This window comes from Apis cerana, linkage group LG11 (genome assembly GCF_029169275.1).
Source record: "Apis cerana isolate GH-2021 linkage group LG11, AcerK_1.0, whole genome shotgun sequence".
Lineage (NCBI taxonomy): Eukaryota > Metazoa > Arthropoda > Insecta > Hymenoptera > Apidae > Apis > Apis cerana.
Window position 1 is genome coordinate 9566594 of NC_083862.1, and position 13112 is coordinate 9579705.

The 13112-nt window shown below is 23.7% G+C and overlaps 3 protein-coding genes across 4 annotated transcripts in view; 2 read left to right on the top strand and 1 right to left on the bottom strand.

Moving 5' to 3' along the window:
- Positions 1-35: 35 nt before the first annotated feature.
- Positions 36-11345, bottom strand: LOC107997727 (gem-associated protein 5). The gene is made up of 16 exons (XM_017056508.3): positions 11116-11345; positions 4889-5200; positions 4459-4823; positions 4066-4389; positions 3726-3981; positions 3368-3596; positions 3201-3285; positions 2758-3130; positions 2339-2642; positions 2020-2259; positions 1791-1938; positions 1455-1712; positions 1163-1373; positions 884-1090; positions 369-804; positions 36-291 (listed from the first exon to the last, which is right to left on the bottom strand). The coding sequence occupies exons 2-16, from the start codon at positions 5189-5191 to the stop codon at positions 62-64; spliced, it is 3969 nt and encodes a 1322-aa protein (XP_016911997.1). The 5' UTR covers positions 5192-5200; positions 11116-11345; the 3' UTR covers positions 36-61.
- On the top strand, positions 6205-9794 carry LOC107997730 (lipase 1). Of its 2 annotated transcripts, none has more exons than XM_062081699.1 (8): positions 6205-6317; positions 6745-6877; positions 7773-7953; positions 8115-8229; positions 8460-8703; positions 8809-8967; positions 9068-9295; positions 9386-9794. In XM_062081699.1, exons 2-8 carry the CDS (start codon positions 6746-6748, stop codon positions 9545-9547), a joined length of 1221 nt encoding a protein of 406 aa, XP_061937683.1. In that variant the 5' UTR covers positions 6205-6317; position 6745; the 3' UTR covers positions 9548-9794. The 2 variants fall into 2 exon arrangements, with proteins under 2 accessions (XP_061937683.1, XP_061937682.1); XM_062081698.1 differs by lacking the exon at positions 6205-6317 and adding an exon at positions 6345-6608.
- Positions 11346-11600: 255 nt separating the features above from the next.
- LOC107997729 (UNC93-like protein) overlaps positions 11601-13112 on the top strand; it is a 43332-nt gene continuing 41820 nt past the window's right edge. The window contains exon 1 of the mRNA XM_017056513.3: positions 11601-12290. The gene's annotated coding sequence lies outside the window, so the exon portion shown is untranslated. The remainder of the gene's footprint in view (positions 12291-13112) is intronic.

The window sequence follows — 13112 nt, forward strand, 5'->3', positions numbered from 1 at the left end:
ATTCTTAATTATCATTAATTTAGCAAAAGACAATGTAAAAAAAAATACATTATTTATTTATTTACGTAATAGCATTTAACCACATTTTAGAGATATTTTCCGAAAATTTATTTTTGATATCTTCATCCAGCAACTTGCTGCATAAGTTATTTGCTATGCTATATACCATAACAGGATTTGGAACATGAACCAAGTCATTGAGTATTTGTTTTTTTTGTATTTTTAATTCATTTAATTCAATCATGAGAGATTCTATATCTTGATCAATTTTATTTTCTTCTTGCGTTTTACCTAAAAAAAGTTAAATATTTATTTTTTCTATTTTTTTTATTATTATATAAAATATAAATAATATTTTTATAACTTACATTTTACAGAAACTATTTGAGTTTCCAATTTATTAATTTCATTTGTTACTGACCAATGTTTTACTGCTTGTTTGTTTATTGCATCCTCTAATAAATTTTCAATTAAATTGATATAGAATTTTATATTATTACTAATAGATTCTTTGTCTATATTGCATGTAAACCAATTTAAAAGGGCATAACATAAATAAGCTCGTAAACTTATTGATACAGAATAATCAGTTTTTGTATAAATACTTGTTTTATCCATTAATCCTTTAATATCTAATTTTATTATAATTTCAATTAGTAAATTATGTTGATTTTCAAAATTTTTTCTATGTAATATTTCAAATTGAGTAATGGTATGTAATGTAGTAACAATATGTTTCAATTTTTGTTCTTTTTCAACCGAGGCTATTGCTAATGCAATATTATGAGCAACTACTAACCATAACTAAAATTGCAAATTATGAAATATAATGATTAATTTTCAGTGTTTTTAAAAAATTAATTAAAATTTAAATCAATCTTACCATTCTTTCATTATCTAAAGTAGTACAAAAACTATTTTTAAATAAATCAGTATAATAAGAATTACAATCTCCACAAACTATTTTTAAAGCTTGCAATAAACCATAATCTGATTTTCCATCTATCCATGTTTGAATCATGTTAAAACTTACATTTTTTTTAATTATTTTGTCAAGTTCTTCCAAAATTAACAAATGTATTTCTTGGTACTAAAAGTAAATATTTTTATTTACTTTTTAAAAAAATAATAAAAATATAAAATACATATATTATAATTGTACCTTGAGATATGGAAACTTTGCTATTATATTTCGTGTTAAATCATATTCTGAATTTGTAAAAGTTGCAATTATTGCTTGATCAATTAAAGATTTACTTAAGGCATCATCATTGCATAAAAGAGCAATTTCAGCTGCTGTTATTAAAGTACTTGCATCTTTACGGCGTCCAAGATATTTTATTATATCAGAAAATTCTCCTAATTTAGCATAACTGAAAAAAAAATTATAATATTTTTATTTTTATTAATATTTATTTATTCATTATATGATTATCTTATAACTTATAACTTACATATATGCTGCTTGTTCAAAATTTCCTGTATGTACACTATATTTTGCCCAATTTTTTAAAATTTCTGTTAGTACTGGATCATCATATTCAAGTTTACATCTTGCAAGAATATATGCTTCTTTATATAAATTTGCATCTTGAAACACTTCTATGGCTTTATAAGTTTTATGTATACAAAGTAAATAAGATACTGCTTTACAAGGATTGCCTTCACTTATTAATTGATATGCATACAATTCACACATATCTTTCCATGTTCTGTAATATATTATTATTAGTTACTTTTTGATAATTCTAAAATGAAATTTTATAAAATGAATAGATAAAATTACATACTTCATAGATAAACTAGCTGAAAGTGAAACAAGAAAATCATTAAGACGTTTTTCTTTAGCAGCTTCATCTAAATTTTGTTTAAGATTATTACACCATACATCCATTTCTGTGACTAAATTATGTTTATTTTTTTCAATATGAATAAATCCTAAATAATGATTGAAAATAAAATAAATATAAGTAGACAGTTATAATAACATTTTTTTTATTTTAATAATGGATAACTTACTTTCATTATTTATGTGTGTCATAAAATTTGTTTGTGTAGAAAATAATACTGGTATCATATTATATGAAGTATCTTTTTGAATTTCTTCAATATCCAAATTATCATTCTTTATTTTTTTTACAATATTTAAAAGAGAGTTAAGTAAAAATGTCTTTTCATTTGTTGTATTAGTGCATTTTGAAAAATATGATCGTTCAAATTTTTTATTTTTTGTCTCTGTTTTCATTTTTATTTCTGACTCTGAAATTATTGATAATTATTCATTATTTGTACTATAATAACATAATTTTTATTATTTTTATTAATATTATTTTTATACTTTGAACAGTTTGGGAAACATCTGAAATAGAACATTCTGATGTAGCCTTAGTTACTTCTAATAAATTATTTTCAATAGAAATATTTTTATTTGTTTTATTTTCTTTTTCTTTAGTTTTACTTAATATTTTTTTAGATAATTTTTTTTGTGGTAAATTATAAGCAACTTTCCATATCCGTACTGTGAAATCTGCAGAACCAGTTATAATAAAATCAGGATCTAATGGACTCCACATACAACACAATACAGGACCACAATGTTCCATATAAGTAGCTATTAATTCTTGTGTTTCAATATTCCATACCTAAAAAAAACAGTGATACATATATAATATAAATACTTATTTTCATGATATTCATAGATATTTATATTGTTATTTTATTTTTCTTTTTATTTAAATAAAATTTAGAAACTTATACCTGTGCAATTCCATCATAACTACCAGATATTAAATGTCCACTTATGTATGGACTCCATGCTAAGCAAACAACATTTTTACTATGTCCATTTAAAGTAGCTACAATTTCATTCACTTTGTAAATATCGCATTTTTCTTTTAAATTATCATTATTAGTAGAATTTTTCAATTTTGTAAAATGATCTATAAAATTAGATAAATCAAAAATAAGTATAGTACATGATTCAAAAGCAACAGCCAAATAATTTTTTAATGGAGAAAATGTTGAATCTGTTGCTGTGCTCTCAGGATGCCAAACTAAACAATGTACCATTTTTGAAGCAAATTTAGCACATCCACATGTTTCAAATTCTTTATTAAAAAATGAAATTGTTCTGAAAATACAAAAATTTTTATGAATTTCATATATCATATATTATTTATATTTTATATATAAAAACATACCCATTTTCAAATCCAACTGCTAAACAAGAAAAATCTGGCTTCCAAGAGAATTCTGTACACTCTTTTTTCAATACAGATTTAGGTTCTGATTAAACAAATTATAATTTTATATTCACTATGATATAATAATATTAATCATTTATTAATTTGTAAATATAAAATATTACCTTGATTTGGTTTTTCTGGATCATAATATACAAGTTCTCCTTCTCCACAAGAATATAAAACATATTGTTTGTTTTCTGGATTTGGCCCCCAACTAAGAGTATATATAGTATTTCTATGGTATTGTCTGTACAATGTAGGTAATTTATTATTATTTATATTAAATACACCAACTCGACCTTCTTCAGTTGCATATGCTAATAAATTTTCTTTTTCAGGATGCCATGATATCTATATAATGTAATTAATATGTATAATATAATAATTATTAAACAATCAATTTATAATTTTTTAAAGAAATATTATTTAGAAATATCTTATTTCTAATATAACTTATTCAAAATATAATATAGATCTTACTGCGCGAATTTTTCCTTTAATTTTTTGCCATAAAAAAGTTATATTAAAGGAAGTATTATGTGCTTCTGATAAATTCCATAATCGTAACATTGCATCTCCAACTCCAAATGCAACATGTGAAGTATCTAATGGACAAGCAGCAATACAATAAACATATCCAGATTGTGTAAAAATATCATAATCTACTTCAACATTATTATCTTTTATTCCACAACAAATAATTCTTCGATCTTGTGCTAAAGTCCAAATTGTATGTCTGTAATTTGTTGAGAATATTTAATCTTATGGTTATTTCATAATAATTATTATAATATATTATCATAAATTTGTTAATAAAAACCTCTGTTTTACTCTCCAATTTTCTATTGAATTGTTTTGGATATTTGGTATATGTGCAATACAAAATAAGCCCCTAACATGATATGCATGTATTACTTTCACATTAGGTTTGCCTCTTATCATTGTTGATAAATCCCAAGAAATTAATTCGCCCCATAATGAACTTGTAAGTAATAACTTAGGTTCTATCCAACGAACTACAACCCAATTACCTATAGAAGCATTTAATTTGGTTCTATGCTGATGAGAATCAAGAGGACCTGTAGGTAATGAAATTGTTGTTTCATAACGGCCATCTCCACCAGCTTTCCAAATGAAAATTGATCTGTAATTTAAAGTTTATATATTAAAATTGTGATTGCAAATATTTTGCAAATAAAATTCTTTAAATTACCTATCTTTTCCTCCTGAAGCTAATAATAAATCTTTATTTGGATTTCCACTTAAAATATTACTCTCTATGGGACACCATGATAAACTAACTATTTCAGTGTCATGTCCTCTAAGCTTATAATCTATTTTTCCTTTACCTTGAAAATTAAAGATATAAACTAAGCCACATTTTGAGCCTATAGCTACAAGATGTGGATCATGAGGACAAGAAGAAATACAAGTACATATCATTTTTCCTAATGAAATTGAAGAAACAATATCAAAATAAGCATTCCATGATAATACATGACCATCAGAAGTTGCTGCATATATAATATAAGGATTTTTATAAGACCAATCTACACCTACTGGTATACTTTGTTTATCCTAAAATTAAAAAAAAAATTTTAAATATAATATCACTATCAATTTATATATTAATATAAACTTACAGTGTCTAAAAGATAAGCTACAGATAATGTTTCTAAATTCCATATTTTAATTACATTATCATCTCCAGTAGAAGCTACTAAATTAGCATTTACTTCTTCAAAATGAGGAGTAAATGCAAGACATGTCACTTTAGATTTATGAGCATTCTTAATAATAGAATATTGTAATGTTTTATTATTTTCACTAATTTTAGCAATAACAATCATATTTCTAGCACCCCATGCTACAGTGCCATTGAAAGAACAAGTAAAAATATTACTCAAATACCAGTTTGGCGAAGGTGGTAATATTGTTTCATTCATTATTATATGCTGAAATAGATGAGAGATATTCTAAAATGATATATTAAGGAATGACACATATTTATAGTCTATTAAGGTTATCCGGTTTTTATTTAATATTGATTCAAACGTAAAATACACTCTTAATAGTACAATTAGTAAACAATAGTTCTTGTTTATTAAGATATTTATAAAAAGAGTTAAAAAAAATTTATGATAAAATAATTTATCGTCATTAACAAAACGTGAAATATATATGTTACAAATATTCAATTACACTTATATATAAGTATTCATTTATATTTTCAATTGCATACCTATTTTTTTACATATTTTTTTATTAAACATTTGTTTTTATATAGTTTTTTAAAAAAGAATATTTAATTTATTAAGATATCAAATGATGTTTACAAAATCTGTTAAAAAAATTACTTCAATAATAATGAATGTCTTATATCGATGAAAATAGATAAATGCGTGTGTGTGTATGCGTATGTGTATATATATATATATATATATATATATGTGTATATATATATATATATATATATAAAATATAATTCTACAATATATTTATTTTTAGGTTATTAACAGATAATGTGTACATTGAAATATTTAATTCGATTTTATTATATTTTATTATCATTATTATTTGTTTTGTTCTTGTTACATTAATATTAATATATCGATTTATAAAGAAGTAAAAGACGTTTAGATAACCATTATTGATATTACAAAAATATAACCTTAAATACGAAAATAATTATGATATATATCTAAAATGCATATATTTATTTACATAAAATAAATGTTTTCATAATTTGTTAATCATAAGTAATAAAAATAATAGTATAATACCTGGTATTTTATATTTTATATACATCTATCATTAAAATAAGAGAATTGTATTTTTAAACTTCGCTCGAAAATAGAATAGTGTAAAATAATATAATGATTTGATTTTTGCTTTCCTTCACATTAAAAACTATGTTTAAATATATAACTTTTCTAAAATTTATGTATTGTTAAAAATTATATAATTGAAAAATTTTAAGTGATAGAAATATGTAAAAATTAAGAATAGTGAATAAAGATAGTGTAAATGTGTGTTGTGTCGCATGTGTATATTATGACAATTTTAATAATCGTAATTTTTCCTTCCTTCTATAAGATAAAATATATATTTATAATATGATCTATATTTCATTTAAATTTTCAAATTTTATAATAAATATAAAAATATTAAATTTATACATTAAAATATTCAAGTTATAAAGAATAAAATTGTAATTAAATGTAAACATTTTTTAATATTGAATTTTTAATATTGAAATGGAATGTGAGATCTTTACACAGTTTTAACTATGACTAATGTACAATGTTCAAAACTTATTCGTAGTGACAAAAGTTGAACAGGAAACATTCAGGAAACGGGAATGTATTATTATACTTAAGAATATACTTAAGAATTTAAATAAATATCAATATATTTTTACTATTAAATTTTTCTAATAAAGTATTGTATAAAACTTTTTTTTGCATTTTAATATTTTGTTGTTTGTTTAATTTTTTAGAATGAAGAGACAAATTGTGATATTTTTATCGCTATTTATTTTTCATTCTGTGATTTCATTCAGCTTTAACTTTAAATTATTCAATCATTATAAAAAAAGTGAAAATGAAGATTCGAATGAAAACCTCGACATTGTAAGTAAAATTATATTTTTATTTTTATTGTAAGAAATCAAATATAATATAAAATCAGATTGAAAAATAAAATACAAAGTTTTTCTATCATTTAATATGCATATAATGATTATAAGCAATATTTATTTTAATTATTTTTTAATTTTTATTATAATTATTTTTTAATTCATTTTTATGTATGAAAATAATATCCAACAGAATAGAATATTTTAAAAAAAAATAAAATATTTATCGGAAAACGTAAGATAACTAATTTTTTTTTAATTATTATCATTGGAAATTAGTTGTCTGCAAAGTGATTTACATGTAATAATTTCTGTTCTGTTATATATTTTAATTTCTTTAATATTTGTAAATTGCAAAACATGTTATGTTTTCAAATTACTATGTGAATTTACGTGTTTATTCGTGTTAATTGAATATTTGAAATATATTTATCACATTAATATTTTTAATGTATGGAAAAATTGGATATAATCTTAACAAAATTTTACAATATAATATGTAATATGTACAATTCTAATATACAAAAATATTATTTAACAATTACAAAAATATTATCAATTAAAAAAAATATAATTTTCAATTTTTTTATAAAATTAATATAAATTAATATTTGTAATTTTTGTTATTATTCAATTTCAATTTTATTATTAATAAATTTATTGTAAATCTGTTATAATAATTTATATATCTATTATAAAATTATAATATCAATAAAATTCAAATTATCTATATAGTAAAAATCTTCTAAAGTAGTTTCATTAATAATAAAATTATTTATCTTTATTATTAATACATAAAATTATATTATATCATAATATTTTGTTTTTCTGAATTTTTCTTTTTTTAATAAATAACATTAATTGTTAATGATTTAATTTTTTTATTGTAGTTGCAAATAATAAGAAAAGAAGGTTATCCAGCTGAAGCACATGTAGTTTTAACAGAAGATGGTTATATTTTAACAATGCATCGAATTGTAGGAAAATCTGGATCTCCTACAATTTTTTTACAACACGGTGTATTAGGTTGCTCTATGGATTGGATTGTACTTGGCAAACAAAATTCTCTTGGTATAATATATATATTATTTAATAAAACAATATCTATTCTAAAATTAAATTTAAATTAAAAATTAATTCAAAAAACACAAAAATTAAATTTTTTTGTGTTTTTTACTTATAAATTTTAATCAATTATTATTTTACATTTTAATTTTTATTTACGATTATAGCTTATTCATTAGCTGATAATGGTTACGATGTATGGCTTGGAAATTTTCGTGGCAATACTTATTCAAAAGCGCATATTTCTTTATCGCCAAAAAATTTAACGTTTTGGGATTTCAGGTACTTATAAATAATAAAAATTAATGATAATTGAAAATGTAAAATAACCATACATTGTAAATAATTAAAAATATATTTTAGAAAAATTTTTAGAAATATATGTAGAATAATAGTTTTATTTTTATGTAAAAATCATATTTTATATAAAATAATTAAATAATTATTGAGTATATAATAATTAAATGACTATTTTAAAATTTTTAATATTACTTTTGTAATAATATATTTAGTTGGCATGAATCAGGTATTTATGATCTACCGGCGATGATCACTTACATTGTAAAATTGAAAGAAAATTCTTTAAGAGCGTACATTGGATTTTCAATGGGTACGACATGTTTCTATGTAATGGCCAGTGAACGACCGCAAATAACAAAATTAATACAATCAATGTATAGCCTTGCTCCAGTAGCTTTTTTGAAACATATACGAACTCCTTTACGATATTTAACTCCATTTGCATCTGATTTTAAGGTAAAAAAATAATTAATATGCGATTACAATGATTTTCTTGATTCAATATTTAAATTTTTATATTTATCATTGAAAATAATGAAATATTTTCATATTAATTTCCAGAGAATATTATATCTATTTGGAGATGGAGCATTTTTACCAAATAGTTTTATTACAAGATTTTTAGCAAAATACTTGTGTGATATGAATTTTCAAGAGGAAAAAATATGTAGTAATATACTGTTTATTCTTGTTGGATTTGACGAAAATCAATTTAATTATGTGAGTACAATAATTTATATAAAAATCTGTATTAGATTTTAATATATTTATGCAAATTATTGTATTTATACAATATATTGTTTTTAATATTTATATAAAGACACTGCTACCTAAAATTTTAAATTATCAACCAGCTGGCACATCTTCTAAGACTATGGTTCATTTTGTTCAAGAAATAAAATCTGGAAATTTTCAACAATATAACTACGGTATAGAAAAAAATTTATTAATTTATAATAGTCCTGAACCACCTAGATATAATTTATCAAAGATAACAATACCAATCGTATTGTTTTACGGTAATAATGATTGGTTGTCTAGTCCTCAGGTATTTATATATTTCGAAATTTTTTAATGAATATAGATATTATTTATATAGTTTAATTATTCTTTATATTGTATTTTATTTTTTGTTTAGGATGTTATAAAGTTAACCAATGAATTACCAAAGAAACCAATTATCTATAAAGTGCCATATGCGAAATTCAATCATATAGATTTTCTATGGGCTATAGACGCTCCTAAACTAGTTTATAAAAAAGTGCTTAAGATGTTGAAAGAACCCTTATACTATAAATAATATGATAGATTTAAATAATATTTACTATTATTATATATTTAGAAAAGCTTATATAAAGTATACAACCATGACATAAATTAAAAATTATAATTATAAAAAAAATAGGTATTTCAATTTAGATTTTTTGTTATAAATGTAAAATAATTTAAATTTAACAAAAATATAACTGCATTTAAACTATATTATAATTATATCGGCATGTATTTAAATCATCGCTAAATAAATTTTTCTAAATAATAAAACACAAGAAAGTTGGATGACTATAATTATGTTTCAAAAGCTTTCAGAACATACATTGTTATCTAAACAATAGAAAATCTAGAAAATCTTTTGATCTATTTATCCCAATATCTGGAACATATAAATAATTTGGTAAATAATCTGGTCAGCCAATCGATTCGATGGTGCATCTTGAATATTAACCTAACTTAGGTATTTGCTGTCCACCGGATTACGTAAAATGTATTGATGTCATAATCTACGGATCGGGCCACAAAGCCATGGCCTACTTGGTGAAAATTTCAGACAAATTTCTATTCCACACAAGAAAATATTACACTGATGTATCGAATAATAATTCAAATTTTACAACATCGTTTTTTTTATTCTAATTGATTTTTTGATATATATTTCATTATTATTTGAATCAATGAATATCATTCGTTTTTTAATGTAATAAAATAGAAAGATTCACAAAAATATAATCATTTTTAAGGTATTTCTAGAGTCTTTATAGACGAATCATTCTAAAAATCAATGTCGATAAAATTGTCTTATTGATTGTGTAATGGAAAATCACTAGTATCCGAGAATCCCTCAGGGATATATCAAGGATGTGACCTTACGTACGATCTTCAAGTTTTATTATATATACTTGGATAACTTAGAAAAAAAAAATATTTATCATCATTTGTAATCGATTTTTCAAATCTTTTGAGAAATAAATGATGAAGATAATTGCAAAATGAAAAAAATTTTTCGGAAAAAAATACAAAATCATTTCTTAAAAAAGTTATCCCATATAATAGGATTTTCTAAATTAAAAATCATAAAATTTTTCAAATGATTCGTTGGAATTGGAAACAATTGAAAACTTCTTATAATCACTTAAGATCTAAAAAAACTGATATTCTTACTATATATTGATCACGTACTAATTCAACAATGATAAAAGAATTATATTTAATATGTATTTGTTGTAACTATTGTCTATTATTATTAATGCATTTGAATATATTTACTAAGTTTATTATAATACGCGATACTATTTATTATCGATCGATGATTCAGAATTCTATAAACAGTAAATTTCACTATTTATCTTAATTATCTACATATTTACCTTAATTAAGTAAATATCATTGAGTAGATATCATTAATTAATTTTACGCAATAAAATTTTATTATAATTATTAAAAATAATAGAAAATAATAAAATAAAATTTTCTAAAAATTTTACAAAGAATTAATTAATTATAAATATTATACAGTTTACACAAATTATGTTCAGCATATGCAAGTATCGGTTATGTTTCGATTATTTTTATTAATTGTTTACATGTACTTACATATTATTTAATTCCAGTAAATGAAACTTAATATAATTCGATCATTTATTGAGTCAGATTTCGAATTATCATATCATCATTTAAAACCATATTTATAAGCTATATATAAAACTTCATATATATTTCAATATAATTCTTATACACTTCTTGCACTTGTCAACTTCTTTTGAATTCACAAGAATCTTATAATTTATCAGAAAAAGAAAAAGAAAAAGGAAAACAAAAAAATATTAAGAAAAAAGAATCAATATTGAATTTGTTCCAGACAAACAAGCGAAAACAGCAGACAGCAAGCAAACAAAATGATTTTCATCGTACCATTACGATCAGGTTGCACACGAGCATAGTCGCGAGACACGCACGTGCGTGCATGGTTAGTTGTGCGCTTGCGTTTTGTAGTGGCTCCGCGCACGGCGAGGCGCGGCTGGTAATACAGAAAAGCCATGGTCCGATGGAACAAAAAGAGCAGAAGGAGAAACAGGAGGAACAGAAGCGAGCTCGTCGCGAAGGTAGAACGCGCGTGTACCGCGTGCACTTAGTTTATCGTGTATCCAGAAAGAGAGAAAGACAGAAATAGAAAAAAAGAGAAAGATAAAAGAAAACAACGAGCACGACTCTCAGAGTCTCGAACTCGAGAAGTCTTCGCGAGTCCGGCGAACCGACACACCGCTCACCGATTCCAAAGTCCGTCGGTAGGCTCAGTTGTCTCCGAACCCTCGAACTGTTCGGATGTAGCTACTTTTCGAGTTTTATTTAAGTTTTTTCCACGTTTACGAAATTTGCTTGTTTCGCCGTTGCTCGCTGTATTCTTGTCTCTGAATCCATTTTATTCTTTGCATGTTCGTTTTTCACGGACTCGTGTGATCCTCGTGCGGTGGAACTCAATTTTGAAGAAAAAATAAAAAAGACAAATTTGATACGAACATTTTACGGAAGGAAACACAAAAGGAGAAGAGTGTTTTTGTTCCGTGGTTGTCAATAATTCGCTTTTACTAGAATTGTTATTTTTTTTTATTTACTTTTCCACGGTTATATTTGATTGCGTGCAGTCAATTAGAAAAACGAGAAAAGAAGGCAGAGCGCTGGAGCGGCGAAGAAATCGGAAGAAACTCGAGGAGAAGAAAGGAAGAAAATCTCATCGTTTGAACGAACGAATAATCGAGCATCTTTAACACGTAAGCAAACATTTTTCTTTCATGCATTTTCTTTATTGATTTTTGATAGATTTCGAAAAATTACTATTAAACCAATTGATTTTTTCTCAAGTAATTGAATCAATCATTTTCTCGTTGTCCATTTCTTGGTTAGTTAGGAAACGTATCACAAGGAAGTATACGCGCTTAAACCATGCACATGTACAGTTATTTAATATTTATCACTGGCGACCTCATTTATTTTAAGTTATCGGATATCGGTATTCTGCTTGAGTTCGCGCGCGACACCAATGCAACTGTGGAAAAAGCTGATGCGAGAAATCGGATACGAACGAAAATAGTGGTCTGCCAAAGGCAGAAAGTGTAACGTGAAATTGTCACCGGTATATACTTATACGCTGCGTGACACGCTCGTAAAAGTGAATTTAAAAGTCCCGGTCGATCATGTTGATGTGTATATAAGATTGACTTCTTGTAATTCAGTAGATCCGCGATCTATATTTATCTGTTATAACTTATATAATTAAAATTATTCGATCTTTATTATATTGGATCATCGAAGTCAAACGAATAGTAATTCAAAACGAATAAACATCCTGCTAAAGAAACATGGAGTTTTCATTTAAACTTTACAATTAATTATTTTATTGTGATTTGATAATGATTTAAACATCATGTCAAACCATGTGAATATTCGGAAAATAACAGTATGGAGATAAACAATCAAACATGTAAAAAACAGTAAAATGAATTTGAAATTGTATTTTATACCATGTTTTCGATGATGTTTGGAACTATAATAGCGACATCTTGGTCCAGATCGTATATGCACAAATTAGGTTA